General features: G+C 41.0%; 3 protein-coding genes across 4 annotated transcripts; 2 read left to right on the top strand and 1 right to left on the bottom strand.

Annotated features, from left to right (window-relative positions):
* The first annotated feature begins 1,856 nt into the window (after nucleotides 1-1,856).
* Nucleotides 1,857-15,772, top strand: ap1g2 (adaptor related protein complex 1 subunit gamma 2). Of its 2 annotated transcripts, none has more exons than XM_005740224.1 (22): nucleotides 1,857-1,999; nucleotides 2,637-2,839; nucleotides 3,305-3,429; nucleotides 3,587-3,728; nucleotides 4,114-4,210; nucleotides 4,308-4,384; nucleotides 4,482-4,577; nucleotides 4,801-4,881; nucleotides 5,674-5,772; nucleotides 5,871-5,926; nucleotides 6,672-6,785; nucleotides 7,535-7,675; nucleotides 8,964-9,018; nucleotides 9,397-9,519; nucleotides 10,091-10,180; nucleotides 11,365-11,492; nucleotides 11,585-11,689; nucleotides 11,846-11,972; nucleotides 12,560-12,722; nucleotides 12,966-13,117; nucleotides 13,486-13,584; nucleotides 15,251-15,772. In XM_005740224.1, the coding sequence occupies exons 2-22, from the start codon at nucleotides 2,639-2,641 to the stop codon at nucleotides 15,347-15,349; spliced, it is 2,370 nt and encodes a 789-aa protein (XP_005740281.1). In that variant the 5' UTR covers nucleotides 1,857-1,999; nucleotides 2,637-2,638; the 3' UTR covers nucleotides 15,350-15,772. The 2 variants fall into 2 exon arrangements, with proteins under 2 accessions (XP_005740281.1, XP_005740282.1); XM_005740225.2 differs by lacking the exon at nucleotides 1,857-1,999 and adding an exon at nucleotides 2,021-2,113.
* An 806-nt stretch (nucleotides 15,773-16,578) lies between these two features.
* On the bottom strand, nucleotides 16,579-18,241 carry nedd8l (NEDD8 ubiquitin like modifier, like). The gene is made up of 4 exons (XM_005740223.2): nucleotides 18,071-18,241; nucleotides 17,257-17,304; nucleotides 17,092-17,174; nucleotides 16,579-16,998 (listed from the first exon to the last, which is right to left on the bottom strand). Exons 1-4 carry the CDS (start codon nucleotides 18,086-18,088, stop codon nucleotides 16,875-16,877), a joined length of 273 nt encoding a protein of 90 aa, XP_005740280.1. The 5' UTR covers nucleotides 18,089-18,241; the 3' UTR covers nucleotides 16,579-16,874.
* A 1,689-nt stretch (nucleotides 18,242-19,930) lies between these two features.
* zp3f.2 (zona pellucida glycoprotein 3f, tandem duplicate 2) lies at nucleotides 19,931-22,278 on the top strand. Its single transcript, XM_005740222.2, has 9 exons — nucleotides 19,931-20,017; nucleotides 20,133-20,317; nucleotides 20,406-20,509; nucleotides 20,595-20,686; nucleotides 20,758-20,938; nucleotides 21,023-21,125; nucleotides 21,197-21,285; nucleotides 21,583-21,674; nucleotides 21,801-22,278. The coding sequence occupies exons 1-9, from the start codon at nucleotides 19,951-19,953 to the stop codon at nucleotides 21,920-21,922; spliced, it is 1,035 nt and encodes a 344-aa protein (XP_005740279.2). The 5' UTR covers nucleotides 19,931-19,950; the 3' UTR covers nucleotides 21,923-22,278.
* The last annotated feature ends 1,080 nt before the right edge of the window (nucleotides 22,279-23,358 follow it).

Raw genomic sequence — 23,358 nt, 5'->3', positions numbered from 1 at the left:
GAACCGATAAACTGACTGAATAAACTGATTCTTACAGTGAATCTTTTCATGTTTGGCATTTCACCTCTGAGATGCCTGAAAGCACAAACAACATGTAAGGCTTGTGTGGTAGAGTATTAAATACAGGGGTCAAGAGGTGACAACAAATGTTATTATATTAATACTGGTCTGGTTTTTCCTCACAATTTGTTCCAGGAAAATGACTAATCTGTTGTAAAAACGTGGTGGCATACCCGCTAATGAAGGAGAACCTGGGGCTACAAAAGAATTAACACCTGATGAAATGTGTTTTTAATCAACTTTGTTCCCCTAAGTTTTTCTTTATTTGCCAATGAAATCCTTGTGGTTATTCATCACTAGACTGTAGAAACACATAAAAAGAGTCACAAACACAAATTGTGTCCTAACTTTTTGACACGACTGTAAACACATTGGTGTGAAGAAATCATTCCTGGAAGATAATTCCTAGAAAGAGGAAACACCTCATAGTGTTCTGCACTGCTGGCGTCAAAAGGCTTAGTCCAGAGCTCTTTTGCTACACTGAATGGCGCAATATCATCTTTATGCATATTCAGTGCCATTTTTTTTTTACCTTAACATTTTTAAACTTCTCCCTTGTGTCCCTGTGAGGGTGTGTGAAACAATGTATTGTTTATAGCATTATGTGCTGGCACTATCACCCCACTATAGTAACAAAAACAAGTCTTTGCACTTTATAATTATTTTATTACATGTATATATTTTCTGCCACATTATAGACGATTTTCCTTTTTTTTCATCTTGTAAATTTGAGGTATGTTAATAAAACTTGAATAATTATCACATTTTGATGGTGCTTGAGAATGGGATGTGCTGATGTCTTCATAAAGTCTCGGTTAAGTCTTTATAGCACACGCTGCACGCCATTTGTATTGCTCTGCCTGCTGCACATTCTCATCAATGTTTCATCCACCTGTTGAAACGCCTGACGTAGACTAGGTGGAGTCCACCCACAATGACTGATCAAATTGCGGAAGTAGTGGACAGGTACGGTAAGCTGAGGTGGGTCAAATGTCACATCATCGAAGCTAAAGAGGAAAAGTACTTCTGCCTTCACAATAAAAGCTTGATCCCATGCCCCATTCAAATACTGCATGCCTTTTGTTTGTTTGTTTGTTTGTTTGTTTGTTTGTTTGTTTTTGTTTGATTTTTTTTGATGAGCCAGAAGCTGACATATGTTATTATTCGCGTGTAATTTTCAGCTTGGCTGTCTTTTATCCAGACCTAGATCCAGTCTACAGCTTTTTGGTGACCTGTGCCTGCATGTAAGTCAGTGGCGTACTTGGTGTATTTGGCAGTCTGACATTTGTGTTATAAACTGGCTGTTTGCTAAAGTTTGCATGTTGTAACCGGATCCTGTGTGTCGTTTGTAACATTGCGAATTTTGGGACTTTCTTTAAAAAAACAAAAAACAAAACAAAACAAAAACAAAAAACAACCCCAAAAAACAAAACGGTGAAAAACAAAACCCTTTTAAATAGAATTGATGGTTGATGATGAGACTGCATATGTTCTCGAGGTGATTTATACTTTTATGGAGATTTATATAGTGATAAACAGAGATATATAGAGGTAAAATCTCTATTGTATGTCACGTGTGCGTGTGAGTTTGTGCTAGAAAATAGTTTTATATTTTTTTTAATTGATTAAAAGTTCAAATATACAATAGCTTTAAGAAATTCTTCTCACTTCATTACTGATAGGATTGTTAAATATGTATTTATTTAACTGTGTTTCAAGTGCTATTTAATTTTGTTTCACTGTTTTTGTTATAACTATCAAATTGACCTTTAATTTGAAAGTTGTGGCAGGAAATACAATGTTAACTCCTGCTATTTTCACGCTAACTGTATGGATACAGTAATTGGGTTTCCAACCAACTGACTGCCGACGTGTATTGGAGGGGCGTCGGTTGAACGGCTTTACTTTTCAAAACCTGGCAACTCTGTGAACTGTAGAGGTATGTTGTTATTTTGGCGCTTTAAAACACACACACAAGCAGACTGTTATGCTAACGTGGCTAGCTCAGTAGCTCGACTCTTTCCTCCATGCCAGGCTTGACAGCATCTGCAAGGTTAGCTCGGATCGGTCAGTGCGCTAGCCTCTGGCTCGTTTCTCTGACATGCATTACCGACCACGGAAGAGTCATGCTAATTTTGTTAGTTAGCCTGTTCATTTAAGTATATTTCCCCAAGTGTAATTCATAAAAGTATTGGTAGATGACAGTAACTTTCTGTTTATTTGTGCTCCATCAGCCTGTCACCAAAGAAAAAAAGAAAGGAAAACACTAGCTGTTGTTTAAGTTGTTTTTGAATTAGCCCACCTGAGTGTTTTTTACTACGTCCTGCGGTGTAGTGACGGCTTTAATAAACGCCTGGAGATGTTGTTACAGGAAATGAAATCATATGTAGTGTTGTGACACTCTTGTTTTCTGTTAATAACATGTCATGCTCTTTCCTTCACAAAACAACGCATACTAACACATCCCACCATTCACCCCCACCCACCTACCCACACACACACACACACACACACACACACACACACACACACACACACACACACACACACACACACACACACACACACACACACAGCCATGTCTCCATCAGTGCCCCTGCAGGAGATGATCCGGGCCATCAGGTCAGCCAGGACGCAGTGTGAGGAGCGGGGGGTCATTCAGAGGGAGTGCGCGGCCATCCGGGCACAGTTCAGACAAGCCGACAACGGAGGGCGATCGCACAACCTGGCCAAACTGCTCTACGTGCACATGCTGGGCTACCCGGCTCACTTTGGTCAGGTGAGGGGATTTGGCTAATGCCTGTCATGGGGTTTCTTCGGGTTAAATGAGCCAGGGGAGGTGAGAAGCCGTCACAGTAGCTGGAGGGTCTGGGCTCACTTCGTCACACCATATCAGCCGTGAAGTCGTAATGTCCAGCACGTGCATCTTACAAGGAATGAGCACACAGTGAAGTTAGGCACGGAAATGCTCCCTTGTATTGCTAGCGATGTTGCTGGTATGTGCTTTGTTAAGCTTGTACTTTTACCGTTACTAGAGCACTGTGAATTGTTGTTAATGCCCTCAAGCAAAGTCTGCGAAAGCCCTCGTGTCTACGAGGGTGGACACTGGAACTGGGCCACTGAGGCCCTCCCTGCTGCTCTGGAGCTGAGACTGACCTCCAGTTGAGTGGTTAAATGGTAGGGAACTTTCCCGGGGGCATTACTTCACTTTCACTTTTAAAAGAGCTTTTGCTGTTCATACTAGATGGAGTGCGTTAGGATGATTGCTAGCCCGCGCTACAGTGAAAAACGCGTAGGATACCTGGGAGCCATGATGCTGCTGGATGAGAAGCAGGACGCCAGCCTGCTCATCACCAACTCTATTAAGAAGTAAGAATAACCCAATCTCGATGCTGTTGTCATTCATATAAGGTGGTGCAGTTAATGACAGATTCCTTAATGTGTAATTGTACATCTTGGAAGGTTTACTGAAATAATGATGATTTAAATAAAACACTGAATATTTTTATCTTTTTGTGTTTTTCAGTGATCTGTCAAACAGTAACCAGTACATACAGTCTCTAGCTCTCTGCACACTAGCCTGCATGGGGTCAGCTGAGATGTGCAGGGATCTGGCGCCAGAGATTGACAGGCTGCTCCGAGCTTCCAACTCCTACATTAAAAAGAAGGTGAGGACTTCTGCGAGGAATCAATTATTCATCCAGCAGCTTTTACCAATATTAATATTACTACCAGTGAGGTGGCAGTTTAAAAGCAAATCTGTATTGTGTTGTGTGTGATTTGGCAAGCTGTATGTTATACTCAAAACACTGACCTAAGCATGTTAATGTCAGGGATAATGTATTATGTATGTAGGATCCATTTGTGCAGTTTGATTGTTAAATATTCATCATAATCATCTAGTGTGACGTAGTACAACTTTTTAGGATGCGTACTGTTCCCTATAGGACTTCAAATCCTTCATGAGCTGTAAAACTTGTAACATCCCACCGTCATGTGCTTAGTGGACGTGTGATGTAACGCTGCTGATGACTTGTTCCGCTGTTCTTTCAGGCTGCTTTGTGCGCTGTTCACATCGTGAGAAAAGTCCACGATCTGGGAGAGCTCTTTACCAAAGCCGCTCGCTCGCTGCTCACTGAGAAGAACCACGGTTAATATACTTTTATGATGTACACAGTGAACTCGTCATGCTGTGAATACTATTTTCAGTTTATTTCTTATTGTTTTTGGTTTTCATTTGTCTTCAGGCGTCGTACACGGCGCTGTGGTGCTCATTACTGAGCTGTGTGAGCGGAACTCGGAAACACTTGAGCGCTTCAGGAAGGTATGAGGGACACACACACACACAGATTACTCTTGATCAGATGTTGTCTGTATTCCTACATGTGTGTCGCAATGTGGTTGTGCTGTGTGTATTCCAGACGGTACCAGATCTGGTTCAGATCATGAAAGGTCTCGTCATTTCGGGTTATTCTCCAGACCACGATGTGGCAGGAATCAGCGATCCCTTCCTACAGGTCGGATTTCATTCCACTAACCCCTTGCACATCCCAGCTACACTTTGTGTAAAGTCAGAGTCGGCTAGCGGGACTTATTTTTACTACTGTGTGCTGCTTCATGGCTCGAAATCTTCAATTAATGTAGTTTAATTCTGTGTTACTAATACAAACACTAGATTATTGTCACCTCCCAAAATCACCTCCCATCCACGTGTTCCTTCTGTCGCGTCTCCAAACACAGGTACGCATCTTAAGGTTGCTGAGAATCCTTGGTCGCAACAATGAAGCAGCGAGCGATGCCATGAACGACCTCCTAGCTCAGGTATAGTGTTCACGTTCACCAAAAAAAGCTTTTCTTTGGCTCAGTTCACATCAGTCAGATCTGAAAAAGTTTCCACATGTCAGCCATTTCAGAATGAGCAAACATTTCATTTGACCAGTCACCCGTCTCCTGTTGTTTACATGACCCTGAAAGTTTACCTGAAATGCATTTTTATGATACATGAGAGCCAGCCAGAAAGTTCTTCTCAAAACTGAAACTGTTTCTCATAGAGATGGAGTTGAAGCATGTGTAACTATCTTATTTATTAATATCTATGGTTTCCTGTGGCAAATGGCATTAGTCACTCACTCATGTTGCATGTGTGACTAATTCTTGAGAAAAGCTGCAACCCAAAATCTGGCCTTTCTGCAGAGCAGTTTGTTTGAAACTCTTTCCTCCATAAAGACAGCGCCCGTTGACGCCTCCTCTACCTTTATTAATGAATTTGGTACCCCGTATATATCAGTAAAGACGTGGTTTGATAAGCATTAGAGTAGTTTCTAGTGTTTTTTCAAAGGTAGCTGCGTAGGCAGAGACCACCCTCACTAACGTCTGATGCAAACTCAGTCATTTTGTTCTATAAGTCGGTCGGAAACTTGACAGAAACTGCTCAGTTCAGCTTCACAGGGTGAAGAGTTAAAGAGCTACCAGTGCAGACACGTTTTCAGATATGTAGCTGTCGTCTTTGTTTATCTGATAATTGTAGTTAAAAATACCCTAGTTTTTAACTATACTCTTATCTAATTGGCACTGTACTAGCTGTGTGTCTGCCTGTTTGTGTTTACCATACAGGTGGCGACCAACACAGACAGTACAAAGACTGTGGGCAATGCTGTGTTGTATGAGACTGTTCTCACTGTGCTGGACATCAAGTCAGAGAGTGGCCTCAGAGTAAGAGACTGTGTTAGTGATGTGAATACATTGAAAATATTGCTGACTGATCAAATTATTAATTCATAGACATACACTTCCCTTTACTCATGCTGCAGGTTCTGGCCGTGAACATTCTGGGAAGATTTCTTCTGAACAATGACAGAAACATTCGGTTAGTTCTATTTTCCTCAGATCTTTGTTCCTCTTCCCTGTCTAATCCTCCCCTGTATGCATTCCTTCTCCCTTTCTTATCTCTCAGGGTGATTTCACCTTTTCAGGCTAACGGAAAACTCACTACAGCCAAAGAGCGAAATCTCCCAACAGGCTCTTATCGTCTGAGCTGACTAATTACTTTCTCTAGAGCCATTACTCTACAGCCACACCAGAAGGTCACGCTGCTCACTGCTCATGCTGAGCTCTCAATTTCAGACCATGTTATTTTCCAGCAGGCGCTGCTGCGGTTTCCTGAGGGTTTTATTGTGTTACAATCTTTTTCTGGGTTCGTCCCCATAAGGGCCCTGTGGGCAGACAGGTCTGTCTAGTTTCTACCCTCGGGTCCTCTGAATCTCTCTGTTGCAGAGTGACAGGTTTATTCCTGCAAGACCTGCCTGACTAGGTAGCGTCTCTCCTGCGTCCACATAAATACTTGATCAGTCCATGAGTTATTTGAAGTGAAGTGATGAATTATTCATGCTTGCAAGCTGAGAAAATTAAGATTTTCTTTTGTTGTTGATCTTTATTGTCAGGTTGAACATTTTTTGAAATCACATTTTAATAATTTATCCACTGGATGCGTTTCCACACACAGTCACTTTAGATGACCTTGGTGTAGCGAATTCTGCTTCATTATAATAGAGAATGATACTTAAAACTTTCAAAACATTCATTATTTTTGGCTTTCGTGTATGTCTGTTTAGCTATATCGCCATGACCTCTCTTCAGAAGATTGTTGGGACAGACCACAATGCAGTGCAGCGCCACCGAGGGACTATAGTAGACTGCCTGAAAGACCAGGATGCTTCTGTTAAGCGGTGATTTTCTTTTTTTCTTTTTGCCTAGCACAGCTGTTCAACATCTGTAGATGTTCTGTTAAAATGATTCTAGAAGTATTTGATTTCCTGTTATGTTTTTGATACTTTTTAATTGGCTCACATTAAGTAGTGATTGATTTTTATAGATGAAATAACAATAAAACGACGTAACAGTGCCACTGACCTGGCAACATTAACATTCTGTATTTTTGGCAGGTGTAGCTTCCCACTGTGCTACTCACTAACAGTCTGAACCTCACACTAAAGCTTGATGCTAACTACCATCTCTAGTTTCATCATGTAGTCAAGCAGATTTTATTGTGCTGTAAGAAAAACAAAATAATTAATATATATATGTTAATATGCAATTAATATTAATATATTGCAAACTAGTATATAGTAGTTAAAAAAAGCATGTTTTGCTGACTAATATCAGAAAAGTTTGCACATCCAGTCTGTATACTCAAAACTGTAATGCTGCTCTGGGACTATTTCTCCTTGGTGATATGTTTTCTAGTTGAAGAGTTCCTCCATGTATTTTGATCCAACCAGTGAGTTGTGTTACAGACAGATCAGAGTGTTGCTAAAGGGATTTTCAGCAAACTTGTAAATGTTGATGGACACGGAGAGTTTGAGCAAGCAAACATCTTATCAGCTCAGAATGTTTTGACCTGAGCTGTAACAGCACAGAAGGATCAGCTTGTATATCCAGCATTATCAGCGTTGTTTCTCTTTTCCGATCCATCCAGCCGTGCTTTGGAGCTTTCTTTGGCTCTGGTGTCAGCCTCCAACATCCGCTCTATGATGAAGGAACTGCTCAGCTTCCTCTCCTCCTGCCCCCCCGAGCTCAGGTCTCAAACTGCCAGCGGTATATTCAATGCTGCTGAAAGGTAGGTGAAATGCTGCAGAGAAGACAGCGTAATATACTTCATACACAAAGTGTATCTGCAGCGCTGCTTCAAGGTTTGTGAACCCTTTAGAAGTTTGTATATTTCAAATGAGACAACAATATAATATCTGGTCACTCTGGGGTCAGAAAAATTGTTATTAAATGTCCGTTTTAGCTGCTTCCTTTATACAAAACGGCTACAACTCTGGATTGTTGATGGTTTACTTATGAACTGGTCACTTCAGCTCCAGCTTTTCTTTTCGATTGTGTTCAGGACTTTGACTTGGCTGTTTAAAAAACATTAACAATATTATTTAACCATTCTATGGTTGAACTACTTGTGTGCTGAGGGTTATTGTGCTGCTGCATGACCTAATAGCATTTTACAAACAAAAGTTCTGACAGTTTTTCTTTGCAAACCACCCACAATTAAAGGCTAGTCCTACCAAGACAAGCCCAAACCATGATGCTACCACCACCATAGCATACCTGCAGCCTTCTCATTTGTCTGTGTGATCTGTAGTACACTGCAGATGTGCAGCAGAGACTTTTTGTCCTTGCTGCCTTGCGTCCTGACTATTACAGGCCTCATTTTGAGCGAGCACTGATTTTTAATTTCCTCTGTTTGTCTGTCTGTTGATTGGTGGAGTTAGAAGTCATCCCAGAGTCCTTTGTTTGTGCTTTGAGTGTGAACATCAGAGTGTGAGGGATCTCCAATCTTTAAATATAAACAGAACGCCCACTCACAAGTCACTGTACTCCCACTAAATGAAAGCTTCTTATTCACCTTCATTTCATCTCAATAAGTTCATAACCAGATATGATCATTTCTTACCCGTGTCATGCGTTTTCTTCATCTTTCTTTTAAAAACCTGATGATTTTTTATGTCACATTTAGCCAGAGTTATAAAAAAAATCTGATGGATTCACAGGCTTTTGATCACCACTGCATGCATGCGAGCACATACACTGTATATCCATGCGTATGACTAAATGCGGTGATGCAGCTGTGTAAGCCTTGAAGCTGTAACAAGAAAATTGCCTGTGTCTACGCTGTATGCACCCATCTCTCTCTCAGTGTCCGTCTCCACACACACTGATATTCCTGTCTAAGTGGCACCGCGACTGTGAATAGCCTGCAGCGTTTCTACTGTGTATCATTCAACAACTTGAGGCACTTCTCTTTTTCGATGTGTGCTAGATGCAGTAGCGTGTGTGTGTGTGTGTGTGTGTGTGTGTGTGTGTGCGTGTACCACTGAGTTAGCTGTGTGTGTCTCTGTCTCTGTCAGGTATGCTCCTTCCCAGCGCTGGCACATTGACACCATCCTGCATGTCCTCACCACGGTAAATGCTGCCTCTTTTACAGGGTCCTCTTTCATAACTCTTTGTGAATGCATTATGATTTTGTTAAAATATGTTTTTAATACATTAGACTTCTAGATTGTGTGTACCTCATCTCTTAAGCTTTTAGATAACAAAGCTTTAAATGTTACACCTATCTAAGAGAATAGTTAAGTGCAGACAAAATGATGCAGGATAGAAAAAGTGCTTGGAAGAGCATAACTAGGAAGAATTAAAGGTTCATAATGTGTATTTATTGCTATGAAAATCTCCCCATAAGGGAGGTTGTTGTGTCTGAAGGAATAATGTAGGTTACCCCCAAATTAGCTGTTTTGTTTATTTTCTAGTATGGTGTTTTGTGTTTGATACCCATTCTGCCAGGCAGGGGGCGACGTGAGAGACGAAACGGTGCCCAACCTGATTCAGCTCATTACCAACACTTCAGAGCTCCACTGTTACACCGTTCACAAGCTCTACCGGGCTCTGCTCAGTGACATCTCGCAGGTCTGTGAGTCTGGATGGTTTCTGTTCTCAGAAGATCATTTCAGAATTCTGAGAATTCAAACACGGAAATTGGTCTCCTGTTTGATATATAATATAAAATCGTTACGTTCTGAGCGTATCAAACAATAAACTCGTGAAAAAAAAGCAGCTCTGACTGCAGATGTGGTGTCGTTAAACATGAGGATAATGATCAGACTTGAGTCAGTGAAAGTGGGTCTCAGCCTCACTGATGAGAGATGGTCATAATTTTGTGTGTTCATAGAGTTTAAAGTTAATTAGAATTTTTTGATAAATTTCCCTCTTAAGAGAAAGGGCTGTAATAGTCCTGAGTCAGACGGAGCTGCTTTGGCTTTACTGCTTTGCTTTCAGTTTGAAATTGGCTGATGCAGACGGCTTTATTTTCAGATCCAAGCTGGATGAGTATTTGCGTATCTGCAGCCCAGCACTGTTTCCTATTTTTCCAGCATCTGGGGAAAATGGCTATGATATTTCAAACCGCAATGCAGGCCAGTCTGGCAACATCACATATTTTATGTGCTCTGTAATATTTATGTAATATTTGTATGTGCAGCAACCTCTGGTCCAGGTGGCGTGCTGGTGTATCGGAGAGTATGGAGACCTGCTGCTGACAGGAGAATGTCAGGAGACCGAACCTGTGCAGGTACACAGAGCACAGCAAACACTGGTTTAGGTTTTTATTTAATTCATGCTTGTTGCTCTCTGCTGCTCACTGCTGCAATAAATTAGCAATCCAAATTTTTTGTCAGATGATGTCATTTTAAATACACGTTATCTTTTAGGTTTTTCCATGTAAAAATTCTCCGGCACAAAGATAACAGTGTAATTTGCAGTCACAGCTACAGCTCTGAGCTGGGAATAAATAGATAGTCGGCACGAGCAGGGAAGAAGGAAGGAGCAGCATTAGCAGAAATTCAAATTTGAAATTCTTCTGAAAATTAGCGACGGTGGTAATGACAGGAGCCATTTTTTTTTTTTGTTCAAATCTCGTTAAATATTCATCCCCTGAATATTTTAGTAGTTCGTGTCATTGGATTGTCTTCAAAATAGATCTCCTTGATCAAATGCTTCATAAACCTATAATTACACACATTCCAACATGCAGAAAAAAAGTCCATTGATTTTTTTAATGAAGCACTTTTCACTGTAAAACTGCATTGTTGTGCATTGTTGCATGGACGTAGCCACAGTGACATCAAGTGGCTTGTGAATTTTCAATTTAAATCCTGAAGATCGGCGTTTTCAGTGCTTTAAGACCAGACGTGACGAGTAAAGGATGGATCTGACTGAAAAGTCTCACGCTCACTGGACAACTTTGTGTCAATTGCACATTATTAGCCAATGAGCACAACCATTTTTTTACTCAAAGGATACTTTGAATCAACAAAATTTACAAAATGGGCTTCATATTTCATTCATTTTGTCCAAAATAAGTGATTTCCCTCATAAACTCATCAGTAAAGTGGTTACAGAGGTCAACCTATCAGGTGACATTTGACTCTGGCTAATGCTTGAGTCAGTCAGCCAGTACGGAGACACATATGCCGACTTGTGTCTCTCTGATGATCTGTTTTGTAACACTTCTCTATTGTATAGCAATAAAACAAGTGACCACAACTTTTTCAGTAGCAAGTGTAACATCGCTGATCTAAAAAGACTGAAAAAAGTGTTAGTACAACATTACTTAGTTACTGACTGTGTCTTCTGATAATCTTCTGTTTGCTAAATAAATAAATTCAGCTGAAATTACGAGCACTGTGTTTCTTTTTTAGATTCAAAAATGTGCTGCCAGCTGTCAAACCTTGCACTTACATGTCTGTTGTTCAGGTCACAGAGGACTATGTCCTGGACGTCTTGGAAACAGTGCTACAGTCCCACATGTCGTCCCCGTCAACAAGGGGCTTTGCTCTGACCGCTACAATGAAACTCAGCACGCGCATCACTGAGAATGTGGAGTAAGAAACTCTTGTGTAGCAGCAAACAGTGACTGTGACCCTGTGAATCCCCTAACTGCGCCTCTTTCTCTTCATAACTCTACTCCCGACAGTCGAATCAGAAGCATCGTCAGCATCTACGGCAGCTGTATAGACGTGGAGCTCCAGCAGAGGGCAGTTGAATACAACGCTCTTTTCAAAAAATATGACCACATGAGGTACTGAAGGGAGTGGTTAGGTCAACATTTTCTAGAAAATGAGATGTGGAGCTGTTTTAGGCCTTTTATATATTGTCATTATAACCACTGAGGAATTTACTGAATGAAAATGTTTTTTTCTGACCAAAAGTGCTGAAATAGTCCTTCTTTTCACAGGGCAGCAGTGCTTGAGAGGATGCCTGTGATTGAAAAGAATTCACAGGGTCACACCAACGGGGAGACCATCAAGGAGAGTCAAACAGTCAAAGTCAAGCCAGGAGAGCCACAGCAGCCTGCTAACCAGGTACAAGGTGATGGGAAAAATTCAGTTAGGGTCACACTTTAGCCTGTTGAATAGATCAATCCCAGTGTCTGGGTCTGACCTCCTTTTTAAAGAGATCGCCCCTCTGGAGAATTTATTGTTTTAGTTTAGATCTCAAACTTAAGTTAATACTTGACCAAAGCAATAAGCTAACATAAAATTGCACATGTGATAGGGTAGGCTTTACTTCATTTTAGCTTGTCATTCTGTAATGGGCTTAAAAATATTGGTTTCACATTAACTCCACAACGCTTTATGAACATTAGTGGTTGTGTTCTCAGATCCTTTGCTATATTGGTATGTTTGCGGGCTTTTCTCTTGTCTGTTTTATTATGCAAATCAAATTCCAGTAAAGCTAAGTTTAACAGCTGTGGTCGGGTGTTAAGAATAAGGATTGAAACAAAATGGGTGGGTCTTATTCATTCAGCCAGTTTCATGTTTATCGTAGTATTTTGGACATTTTTCCAGAGCTGTTTTTAGATAAAGTTTATTCTGTTAAGCTGTCTTTTGCATATAATAATAATGTGCAGTCAGCTGGATTATCTCCTCCCCTCTGTGGTGTCTCTCAGGTGTGTGATCTGTTGGACCTGCTGGGTGGCTCTGAGCAGCCTCTGCAGCCCAGCCCGGCATTAGGCAGCGCAGCTCCTCCCATTCCTGTCAGCACACCCAACACTGTTGGAGGAGACCTCCTGGATCTGCTTGGAGGGTTAGAGCCCACTCCCATCACGCCAGGTCTGACCTTCACATATACACACAACGAACTACAGAAACAGGAAACAGGGTGTGATTTTTAGACACACAGCTAGAGAATTGGTTGAATCGGGTCACTGGATAATCTCTGGAATGTCACGATAATTAGAAGAAACCAGGTGGATAGGGTTGAATTGAAGTTTGCTCTTTAAGGGACTGATGCACTCTCCGTGGCTAAATACTGATTTTAAGCTAATGCAGCCTTCTACACTGTATTTTCCATAGTTGCCACAGTGACTGTGTATGAGAAGGACGGTGTGACTGTAACACTGAGTTGTGAGAAACAGTCCGATTCAGGCCTGACCGTCACACTCACCGCCTCCAACTCCACTGAGTCAGACATCAGAGGCTTCACCCTGCAGGCTGCAGTGCCCAAGGTTTGTATCAGTACCAGCAATAAAATCCTCCTAATCATTCACTGATAGATGATTAAACTGCTGTTCAAGAGCCACCGTCTGCCACACATTTAACCAGTATGTGCGGATTATAGCAGGAGCGCAGTGGCTGCTGTGAGATTACTGTTTCTGAGGCTCTGAGATTTTTTTTTTGTGCAGCTTGTTTAGTAAAACCTTTAGAAGCAGGACCTCTGCATTTCTAATGTCCTGCCCTACAGCCCTACTGATAGGTGTCACTTTTAGCCCCTGTCACGTCTCATTGGTAAACACCAGTGCAGCAAATGGATTTGAACAACGTGTGTGGGTTTGGGTGCTTTCAACTTCAAAGCTTCATTTGATCCTCCTTCCAGAGTGTCCAGTTACACATGAAGGCCCCCAGCGGGGACTCTCTTCCTGCAAGAGGCACAGCTAAAGTGACCCAGATGGTGGTCCTCAACAACCCCAATAAGGTGGTGTAAACACACACACAAATAAAGCTGGTATTCACACACGCTTTTGAAATCACATGAAAAAGTAAGCACAAAGAAATTGTTGGCTTTTTTTTTTTTTTGATAAATGTATTCCTCTTTGAAGCCTGTTTACATGGTCGAAGGTTTCTGATCAGTTATTCAACAGAATGTCAAGATATAATATTCATTTGTGTAAAAAGTAAATACACCATTGGCATCAGAAGTTAGTACTGCGCTTTTTTGCAGAAATAAAGTAAGCAATTGGCATATTTGCAACTAGTCTCTGAAGTTTTTGATCTCTCTCTCTCCTTCGGCTCCCAAAATATCTGAGGGTTTGTACTGCTTGCTTCAAATCACCTGTAACATTTCAACATGATTCAAATGTGGAATTTCTATCTTGCCTAAGCTGCTACAATTCCTCTTCCTGAGGCAGTCCTTAGTGACTTTGCCAGTGTGCTTGGGCTCATCATGTTAAAAACGTTCACGGCTTTTAGACAGAGGCTCAGATTTGCTTTAATCAGCCTCGAACATCAAAGGACTAAACAGGCCCGGCCTTGCTTAGCTTCCAATCAGTTTAGATCAAGTGTGCTTGGTGCGAACCTTTTTGATTCTCAGTGGGCAGCACCTGTAATGTCACGTGACAACACAGCCATCTTGGGTTTGAATCCACTGGCCAGCTAGGCTGTGTGGGGTTTGCATGTTCTCCTTGTGTTTGTGTGGATTTTCTCTGGGTTCCTCCCACAGGCCAAAGACATGCAGTTGGTGAGTGTAAATTGGCCGGTATGAGTGTGAATGCTAGTGTGATTGGTTGTTTGTTCCTTTGTATTAACCCTGAAACAGACTGGCAACCAGTCCAGGGTGCACCTTACTTCCCAGTCTTTGACAGCAGGTATAGTTCCAACCCCCTCTGACCTTGAATTGGATAATCAGAAGAGAATGGATGGATGGTGTGTGCAAGAAGACAGGAACCAGAAGCAAAAACTCCAAACCATAACATTTCCAGCACCCTGTTTCAACTTTCTCTCCAGAGCAAGTTGTTTCAAAAGGCCTGATTTTTGTCCTTATATCAAATTGGGGTTTACTCGCATCTATTCCATTTGTACATGAGTTTCCTTATAGTCATGTGATTTATTTCAAAGAATCTCCTATGCTCTTATACTCATGCTCACTTTCAAGGACAAAGAGAAAACCAGAGCCGACATGTCAGAGGTTTACGAAACAAAGGTTTCACCTGTGACTTCCTAAAGAGAAACCAATTACTGGCAACTCATCTGGAAATACTGGGTCATATTCATTTTTTTCACATTTTAGGTGTGATTAATGCAGAGGTGTATTTACTGAAGGTGTTTTTCATTTAAATCATGAGCACGACAACAAAAATGTGTTTTTATATCAGGCACTTTTTAAAGAGATCCAAATTTTTGCTTCCTAAATTCTGTCAAAAAGCCAACAGGTTCAGTGGTTGCACTTACTTTTTGCATGACTGTATCTGCAATCTTTCTGTGTCAATGCTAAAATACGAGGTGTTTTCTCATCTTGAACAAATATCTTGTATTTGACATGATCATTGCAATATGTGCCCCACGTCAGGCTTATTGTATTCTAATCACAGGAGACGTAGTGCTCAGTGTAGTAGTGTGTATCTAAGTCCTGCTTCTCCTTTCAGGTCAATCTAAAAATGAGGCTCCGCATCTCTTACACCAGCCAAGGATCAGCTGTTCAGGATACGGTCCAGATCGACTCCTTCCCTGGACTCGGTCAGTGATCTCAGCCAATCAATGCAACAGGACTGAGACACCAGTCTGTGGGTGAATGAGCGGGCGTCGTTTCTCTCTGACGCAGCCTTTCTACTGACACACCCTACACACTGCCGGTCCTCGGTTACCCTGATCTCTTGTTTCTATGTGTAAGAAACACGGTTCTCTCAGAAGCCTCGTGTATGGAGTTGCATCTGTCCATTCCTCAGGAATAGATCAAGGAGATTATTGGAGTGGACACTGGAATATGCAGGTACAAAATGGAAAAACATAAAATACTTTTTTTTAATGTTGCATCGACAACTGTCTATTAGATATCATTCAGGGTTTTTGTTTACAAGCTGCTACAGCTGATTGTATTCAGTGTTTCACTCCACAGTAATATAAACTTTGAGGGGCTTCTGTCAGTCATCCACCAGATCAACACACACACACACACACAGCAGTTTATGCATGCTTTTAATAAATTTGTCTTTACACTGATTGAGAGGAGGCAAACACTAATTAATGAGCTACTACAACTAATTTATTATATCAGATACACATCATTTTATTAGGAAACGCAAATATATGAAATTTGGATGAAAGGAAGCTTTTAAACACAACCTTGGGTCCTTCATCTTTTCCCCCCCTTTATTCACCTGATCAGCAATATCCATGTCCTGAACCATTCCTGTGCCTTTCATCCTCTCTTAAAATGTAATATTTAGCTTTTGAGGCCAAGATTATTTAACTTTGAGTTGTTTTGTTTTTTTAATCACTCCCATACAAGGATTTTCCTTAATGCTATTCTTTGTCTGTTGTTTACCAAAATGAGTTATTTTCTGATGTAAGTGTATGGTGACGCAAAAGGAAAAACACGCATGATGCTGTCTGGAAAATGTATATTTTAGATATTCAAAGTATAAGCACAAGAGTTTTATGACTGTAAACAAAGCCAGCATATGACTTTGATAACTCATCTTAACCCCTTTTAAAACCACTCCGCGTACTGGATGTCAGCAACGGTGCTCTACATGGATTTCACTGGAGTCTTTACCAGACTGTTTGTATCACTACCTTAACTAAATTATAGACACAGAAGGAATCATTTGACAGCAGTTTGGATTGTCTTTCAATCTTCAATTTCATGTCATTTTCTAATTAAAAACTGTTTCCAGAATCCTCAGCTGTGACTTGATTTCAGTGTGTGTGTGTGTATATATATGTGTATATATATCAGAGGACAACACTTAGATCAACTTCATCATTTATTCACAAGCAAAAAGACCACAGTGTTGTCAAACTGTCTCTTCATGGGTGCCTGCATTAACTGGTCAAACTCAGAAAGCCAGTGTGGGATTTCAAAAACAAGTACAAAGGAATTAGAACGTCCTTTTTTCTTTTTAATGTTTCCGGTTGATTTTTGTTTTGTTTTCTCGTTTCCGTCGGCCTGGAAACGGAGGATTTCAGATTTCTGCGTTGAAACATGGTTAGACGATGACAGACACCTAAAGCGTTGGCACTCGGCCGGCTTCCCATGATGACAGCGACTCATGACGTGGAGGACAGGGGTAAGCAGCAACTGTGGTTTGTTGATCCTCCTCTTAGCGCCAACACAAGATGGAGCACTGAGCCTCCCTGGATCTTGTAGTCTGCTGCCGTCTTCTCATCATTCCTGAGGTTCACAAGACAACACAGGAGATGATTAGAGTTCGCAGGAGAACACCTGGAGATCATATGCAGATAGCTGCAGAGCAAAATGCCTCACATCTGTTTTCCACTGTAGATAAGTCTCTGTTGCTGCGGTGGGATCCCTTCCTTCTCTTCCACTCTTTCTTTAATCCGCTCCACCTTGATTTGAGCAAAAACAAGAGATTAAGCAACAAAATCTAGCAGCTGCATATAACAAGGACTATTTATCACAAGATGTTACCTTATCTGTGGGCTCTATGTCAATCTCTATTTCTTTTCCAGTGAGAGTCTGAAACAACAAAACGATTATAGAAACACTGAACTTTCACAATCCTAAATGGTTAAGAAGAAGGAGGAATTCACCAAGGATTTTCTCTGGGCTCGAGCCAAGCTGCCAGGGAATTTCAGCTACTATACTATTGTACATAAACACTGTCACACAGTTACGGTTAAAATAAATGTTTTTGGGACTTTTTTGATCCAAAATTTGATGTAATTTTGCCAGATGATTTGAACTGTGGATTTGCATACAGCTGTTTCGAAAAGGATGCCCGTGTCGGTTAATGGAAAAACTGATTATTTTCACTACTAGCCAAGTCGCCATATCTCTGTTTATAGACTCTGTTAAACTTTAGAAACACGTCAACATTTCGGTCGCAAGTACACAATGAAGTCTCGTGTCATCGGTAGTGTAAACCCTAAACATTTTTTGCCCTTTTTGCTTTGTCACAACTATAAACTATTCACTGGTTGTAGTACAGCACGGGCTAACCTGTTTTCAGTCACCAAAACTAGATGTTAGCAACGATGAGTGTTAGCAAACGTCAAACAATAGCAACTCAGTGAAGAAAGAGCAGTTTCGCTTGAATGATCGGGTGCTTAACACTGATCTGTTTCACAGCATGTCGGGTGTAAGTTGGGTTTTCTGTTGCCCCAGGCCCTGAAATAAATGAGCGAACCGGCTCTGTGATATTAGCGGGATATCGAGAAACAGAGACGGGACTGAACACCACCCATGGAGCCCGGGCTAGAATCAAAGAAAGTAATGTTCTTACCTTGACTTTGATCAACATGCTGAATGAAGAAAATAATACTAACAAATTTTATGAACAGCTTGGTGAACTAAACAGCAAATTGCCGAATAACAATCTACTTCTTCTGCTAACCGGACTTTACTTCCTGTGTCACGGGCTAACATTCCGGACATGACGCCGTCACAACACACCAGCATTTTTGTTCCTCTCTGACATGTTAACTTCTAAATACAAGATCATTTAAGTTATTTCAATATATCTGTTATTTCAATACATCTATTTCTAAAGTCGCAGGCAGATTTCACGTGAACAAAAGAATGTACTTTTGTACGGCTTGAATTATACCCCATATGTACAAAAGTTTTGGTAAGTAAAATCATGGCAGCTAAATAAAAGCAAATTTCCAAAAAGCTATACCATTATAGATTTATGTAATCGATTTTCAGTAGTGATGCAACATCATATAAAAATATTGCCTCCGACAGCTGAATTGTACTCATCTATACTTTATTTTGAACTGCAAAAGGAACAAATATAAACAGTAGTCCTTATGTGCAAAAGTCTTGAATCACTCGTCATTTCCGCATAATTTCCCAGGAAAATGTGATTTATTGAAGCACACAAAATACACATAAATGCAGAATATAAGGCAAAAACAGTTTGTACAATTCTAATGAGCTTGAAAGTTAATATTTGGTATGACCATCTTTATTCTTTATCACAGTCTGAACTCTCTTAGGCGGCTTTTTTGTCATTTCTTCAGGTAGCCTTTAAGTTGAAGAACAGTCAAAGCTCTTCTCTGGATGTCGCCTGCCTTTTGTCCCATTCTCTGTCATGGTGATCCCACACTGCTTCACATATGCTCTTACTGCATTGTCAGCGTGTGTGTTGAAAAATAAAACTGTTGCCATTCAGATGTTTTCCCATGGTGGATTAAAGTCTGATGGCACTTTTCTGCATTAATGGTTTTGTCAGGATCCCCAACAGCAGTGGCTGAAATACTGACCCAAACAATGACAGAGCCTCCACCATATAGACACTCACTATTTCACCTCTCTCCTAACCTCCTCCATACATACAGACCATAATTCCAGTCACAATGACTCATCACTCCAAGACCTGTTTCATTGATTTTCAGTCCAGTTGTTGAGCAATTTGGTATACCTCACCCCTTTCTTCCTTCCTTAAGAATGGCTTGTTGACGGCCACCCTTCCTAAGGAAATGACTTTCAGGTACTGAATACCAGCTGTAGATAATCTTTTAGTCCTCCCTCTTCTTCTCTTGTGCTCTAGCTGTTCATTAAGGACACTGCCCACTGTGCTAAAACTTTTCAGCTTTCTTTGGGAATTATGTTGTTGGTGCAAAAATACAATTTTAGACAACTGCCAACTAAACGTGCACATGTAAGTTTACCTGATTTATGCTTTCTAGGATATTTCTTCCAAGTCTTGCTAGCATGTCAACAAAAGTAAACTCAAATAAGCTTGTCAAGTTACTGATCCACATAGAGTTTGTAAGCTTTATGGAAAGTAATACTCTAAGTTTCAGTGGCCTATGATATGACACGTGTCACTTTCTTCTGTAAGACTGGGCATTTCCAAAGATAACTATAAAAAACAAGTCTAACATTAATCTTTTCTCATGATGAAGAAAGATGCTGATAAGAGGAAGGAAATGCGTTAAACTTAAATTCTGTCAAGCAAATGTAGTAAGAAAAAGAAATGTAAAAGTAAAGATACCACTCATTCAAGGTCCACCCGATCACACAGTGATGAGCTCATAGAGCACTCTGAGTCTGTGATTCGTGGGCTCTGCTTTCACACAGGTGTTGATGGTTGAGGTCATTAAGCAAGAAGTTCATAAAGCATGTTGGTCCCAATGTGTACAGGATTGTTTAGTCATGGGGACTCATCTCTACCTAGATTTGCTTGTCCTGGCTGTTTTTGCAACAACTGTTGCCAATGCAGGTATGTATATTCTTTTTTTTGGGTGGGTGGATTTCAGGCATATATGCACAGATAAAACATTTTAAGTGTTTCTGTCCACATAAAAGATGACCGTGAGTTTTGTTTTATTTTTCAGACATCAACGTGGTCTGTGCAAACAACTCCGTGAGGGTGACATGGAGGGTGAATGCGGAGCTGGTGCCGTATGCAGCTCGACTGTTTCTTGGAAACTGCATGGCATCTCAGTGGAAGGTTCTGCCCTCTGGAGAGGGGGAAGCACAGTTCAACTATACGTTTTCCGAGTGCAAGTTTACTAAAATGGTACTGTACTCTGAGAGATGCAACTTCAGTAGCTTCCACTCACTTGTGAGCTCTAATTTAATCACTTGTTTGCTTTTCCGTCTTGCAGGTAAAGGGAAAACGCATATTCTATCAGAATGAAATGAGCTACAGGCCACAGACAAAGCCAAACCCTCCAGATTTTGTGCATCCCATTGAATGTGTTTACAGAAGGTTTGTGACACTTGTATTTTTTTCTCAAACTGAAATTGTATGAAATGTAGAATCTTGCCATTCTTAATTTTTTTTTTTATTTCAGACCCAAGGATTGGATTCCCCGATTCGTGAACCCTGGATATGGGGTTTCCGAGGGTCACGGCAGGCTGGTCTTCCACATGGCGCTTCTCAATGGTAACTTCTCACCATGCCAAATTACAAGCACGTGTTAAAATGCACACTACTTAGCATTTACTTTTCCACAGAGGAGCTATCAAGCATAGCAAAGACGAACATCATTCCTCTGGGCTCCCCCATGCCAATATGGGCAGCAGTGGAGCAGAAGTCTCATCAGCCACTGCTGTTGCTCATGGAGGAATGTGTCGCAGCCCCCACAGCTGAGCTGCGGCCTGGCAGCCAGGTTTACCCAATCATTGGAAACAAGGGGTAGGGTTCCAGTACTGTTCAGACTTTGTACTCAGTGTAGTGGAAACGATGCGTATTGGTAATCTGACTTACCAATTTCTCCAGGTGTCTTTTAGAAAGCAAAAAAGAAAATTCGATGTTTCTGCCTCGGTACCACTCGTCTTCCATCATCCTCTACCTCCAGTCCTTCAACTTTGGTTTTAGAGAGGTGAGAACAGGTTAAATTATTTCAAGAATAAATATTTAAAGGAACTTTAATTCGAGCCCTGTGTTCCTCAGGTGTACATCCACTGTAAACTGGCTGTGTGGGATCCTCAAAATTTTGCCGAAAGCAAGAAGGCCTGTCATTATATAAAGGGAACTAACAGGTGATTATTGAGTTCAACAACTTGTACTTCACAAGTCTTTTACCTTTTTTCCTCAGTCTCTGGATAAATGGAAATGACATTACTGTTACACTCATTTAATAAGCTTTTTAGCATCGGAACTCTTAAAAAAGAGATTTACTTAAATTGTTCAAGTGTTCTTGAGCAAAATTGTACTTACTAAACTGTATTTCATACTGCTGAACTACAGGGTTTTGTTTTAATTCTTCATTTAACAGGCTTGCTGAATATGGAAGTTATGCTCCACATGACTGCTTTTCTTTTTGTCCCCATCTCCAGATGGGAGCTGCTTGATGACCCATCCCGAAGCTCCCTCTGTAACTGCTGTGACTTGAGCTGCAAGTCTCGGTCCAGGAGGGGTGTTGAATGGGGTAATCTCATGTGTCTTTAATGTGACTGCATGCTATCAGACCTGTACTTTGAAAGGGATTCAAATGACATCTGATTTAAAGAAGCAGGCTGTGCTTCACCACTCATGAATTCAACTCTCCTTGCAGCATCAGACGGTCCGAGTCACAATTCTGTGTTGGGACCCCTAATCATTGTGGACCAATCTGACTTGAGGGACAGTGACACAATGATGGAGTCTGCCACTACAGCTGACCCACAGCTCAAATAAGCTGTGTGACGAAGCTTGGTCAAAACGGATATCGACTGCAGTATGACTGAAGGATCTGATGGCGGATAACCTCCGAGGACGTCGTGATTGTGTGATTTTTGTTTTGCGTATTCATTATTCTGGGGTTTTTGCTGTAAAATGATACTTGTTCTTGATATAACTAAAACATTGTAAACTCTTACTTGTGACTTTGTTCTGTCAAACACCAGCCATTTTTATGTGATACTGCTGCTTTTCAGAGATGCTGTGCATCAGTAGGAAGGTGGGCCCTACTGTCAAATGCCTTCTAAATGTAAAAGTCACATTTCTGGAATTGCATTTGAATCCAATAAATGACTATTCTGTATAAACTGACAGTGTGTGCTCTTCAGATACTTGTATTTTCAAAACCTCATTTGGTGTATCACTATTGCCTCGGAGCAAGAAGGTCCTTGGGTCAAAACAATAAGCTGGGGCTTTACTGGGGTCCGTTCTTCGTACCTCGCTTACTACATCCAAGATCAAATCATCGCGCTAACTTTGAGCGAACACACCTGTTGTTGACGATTAGTACAGCTGGATGAAGTAATGTGAGATCACTGGGTGGCTTAACAGGGGCTACGCATCGATAGTAGAAACATTGGTTGGCAATCCTTTGGTCGGCGAAAATGTCGAAGAAGCGCGCTCAGTATTTTTCGGCAGCAGAGCAAGAACTCTTGATTGAGGGATTTCAGGAGTTTCAGAGTTTAATTAAAACGCAAGGGAACACTGCAAAGGCTGCAAAAGCAAGGAGAGAGGACTGGCAGAAGGTTGCTGACAAATTAAACTAGTAAGTAATTTAATAATAATAAAAATAATAATGGATTGGATTTATATAGCGCTTTTCAAGGCACCCAAAGCGCTTTACAATGCCACTATTCATTCACTCTCACATTCACACACTGGTGGAAGCAGCTACAGTTGTAGCCACAGCTGCCCTGGGGCAGACTGACAGAAGCGAGGCTGCCATATCGCGCCATCGGCCCCTCTGGCCAACACCAGTAGGCGGTAGGGTAAATGTATTATATTACACTATATTATATTATATTACATTATATCCTCTTTCACATTAGAGCCACGACAGGACCCACTAGAACATGGGAACAAGTAAAAGTGAAATATAATATTCTACAGAATGGTAATATTTATCACTTGTATTGCTTTTAGTCTCTTGAAAAGAGTCCCTGAAATAATCAGTTTGTTTATAACAGCAACCAAGAAAAGGGCAGAGCAAAAAAAGACAGGTGGTGGTCCTGCACCCCCTCGTCAACAAGTTGGTTAAGTAAATAATACCCTCACGGGGAAATCGATATCTCTCTATGAGCACACTGTCGCGCTGAGCTAAAGGATCCTGTCTATCCCGCAATATACGCTGAATTCTGGAAACTCTCCTTATCAATCTTCCGCAATGGCTGCTC

Source organism: Pundamilia nyererei, unplaced genomic scaffold, assembly GCF_000239375.1.
Source record: "Pundamilia nyererei isolate P.nyererei 1_Seehausen unplaced genomic scaffold, PunNye1.0 scaffold00098, whole genome shotgun sequence".
NCBI lineage: Eukaryota > Metazoa > Chordata > Actinopteri > Cichliformes > Cichlidae > Pundamilia > Pundamilia nyererei.
Note: the sequence above shows the minus strand (reverse complement) of the source record. Positions and strands in the feature narration are given on the sequence as shown.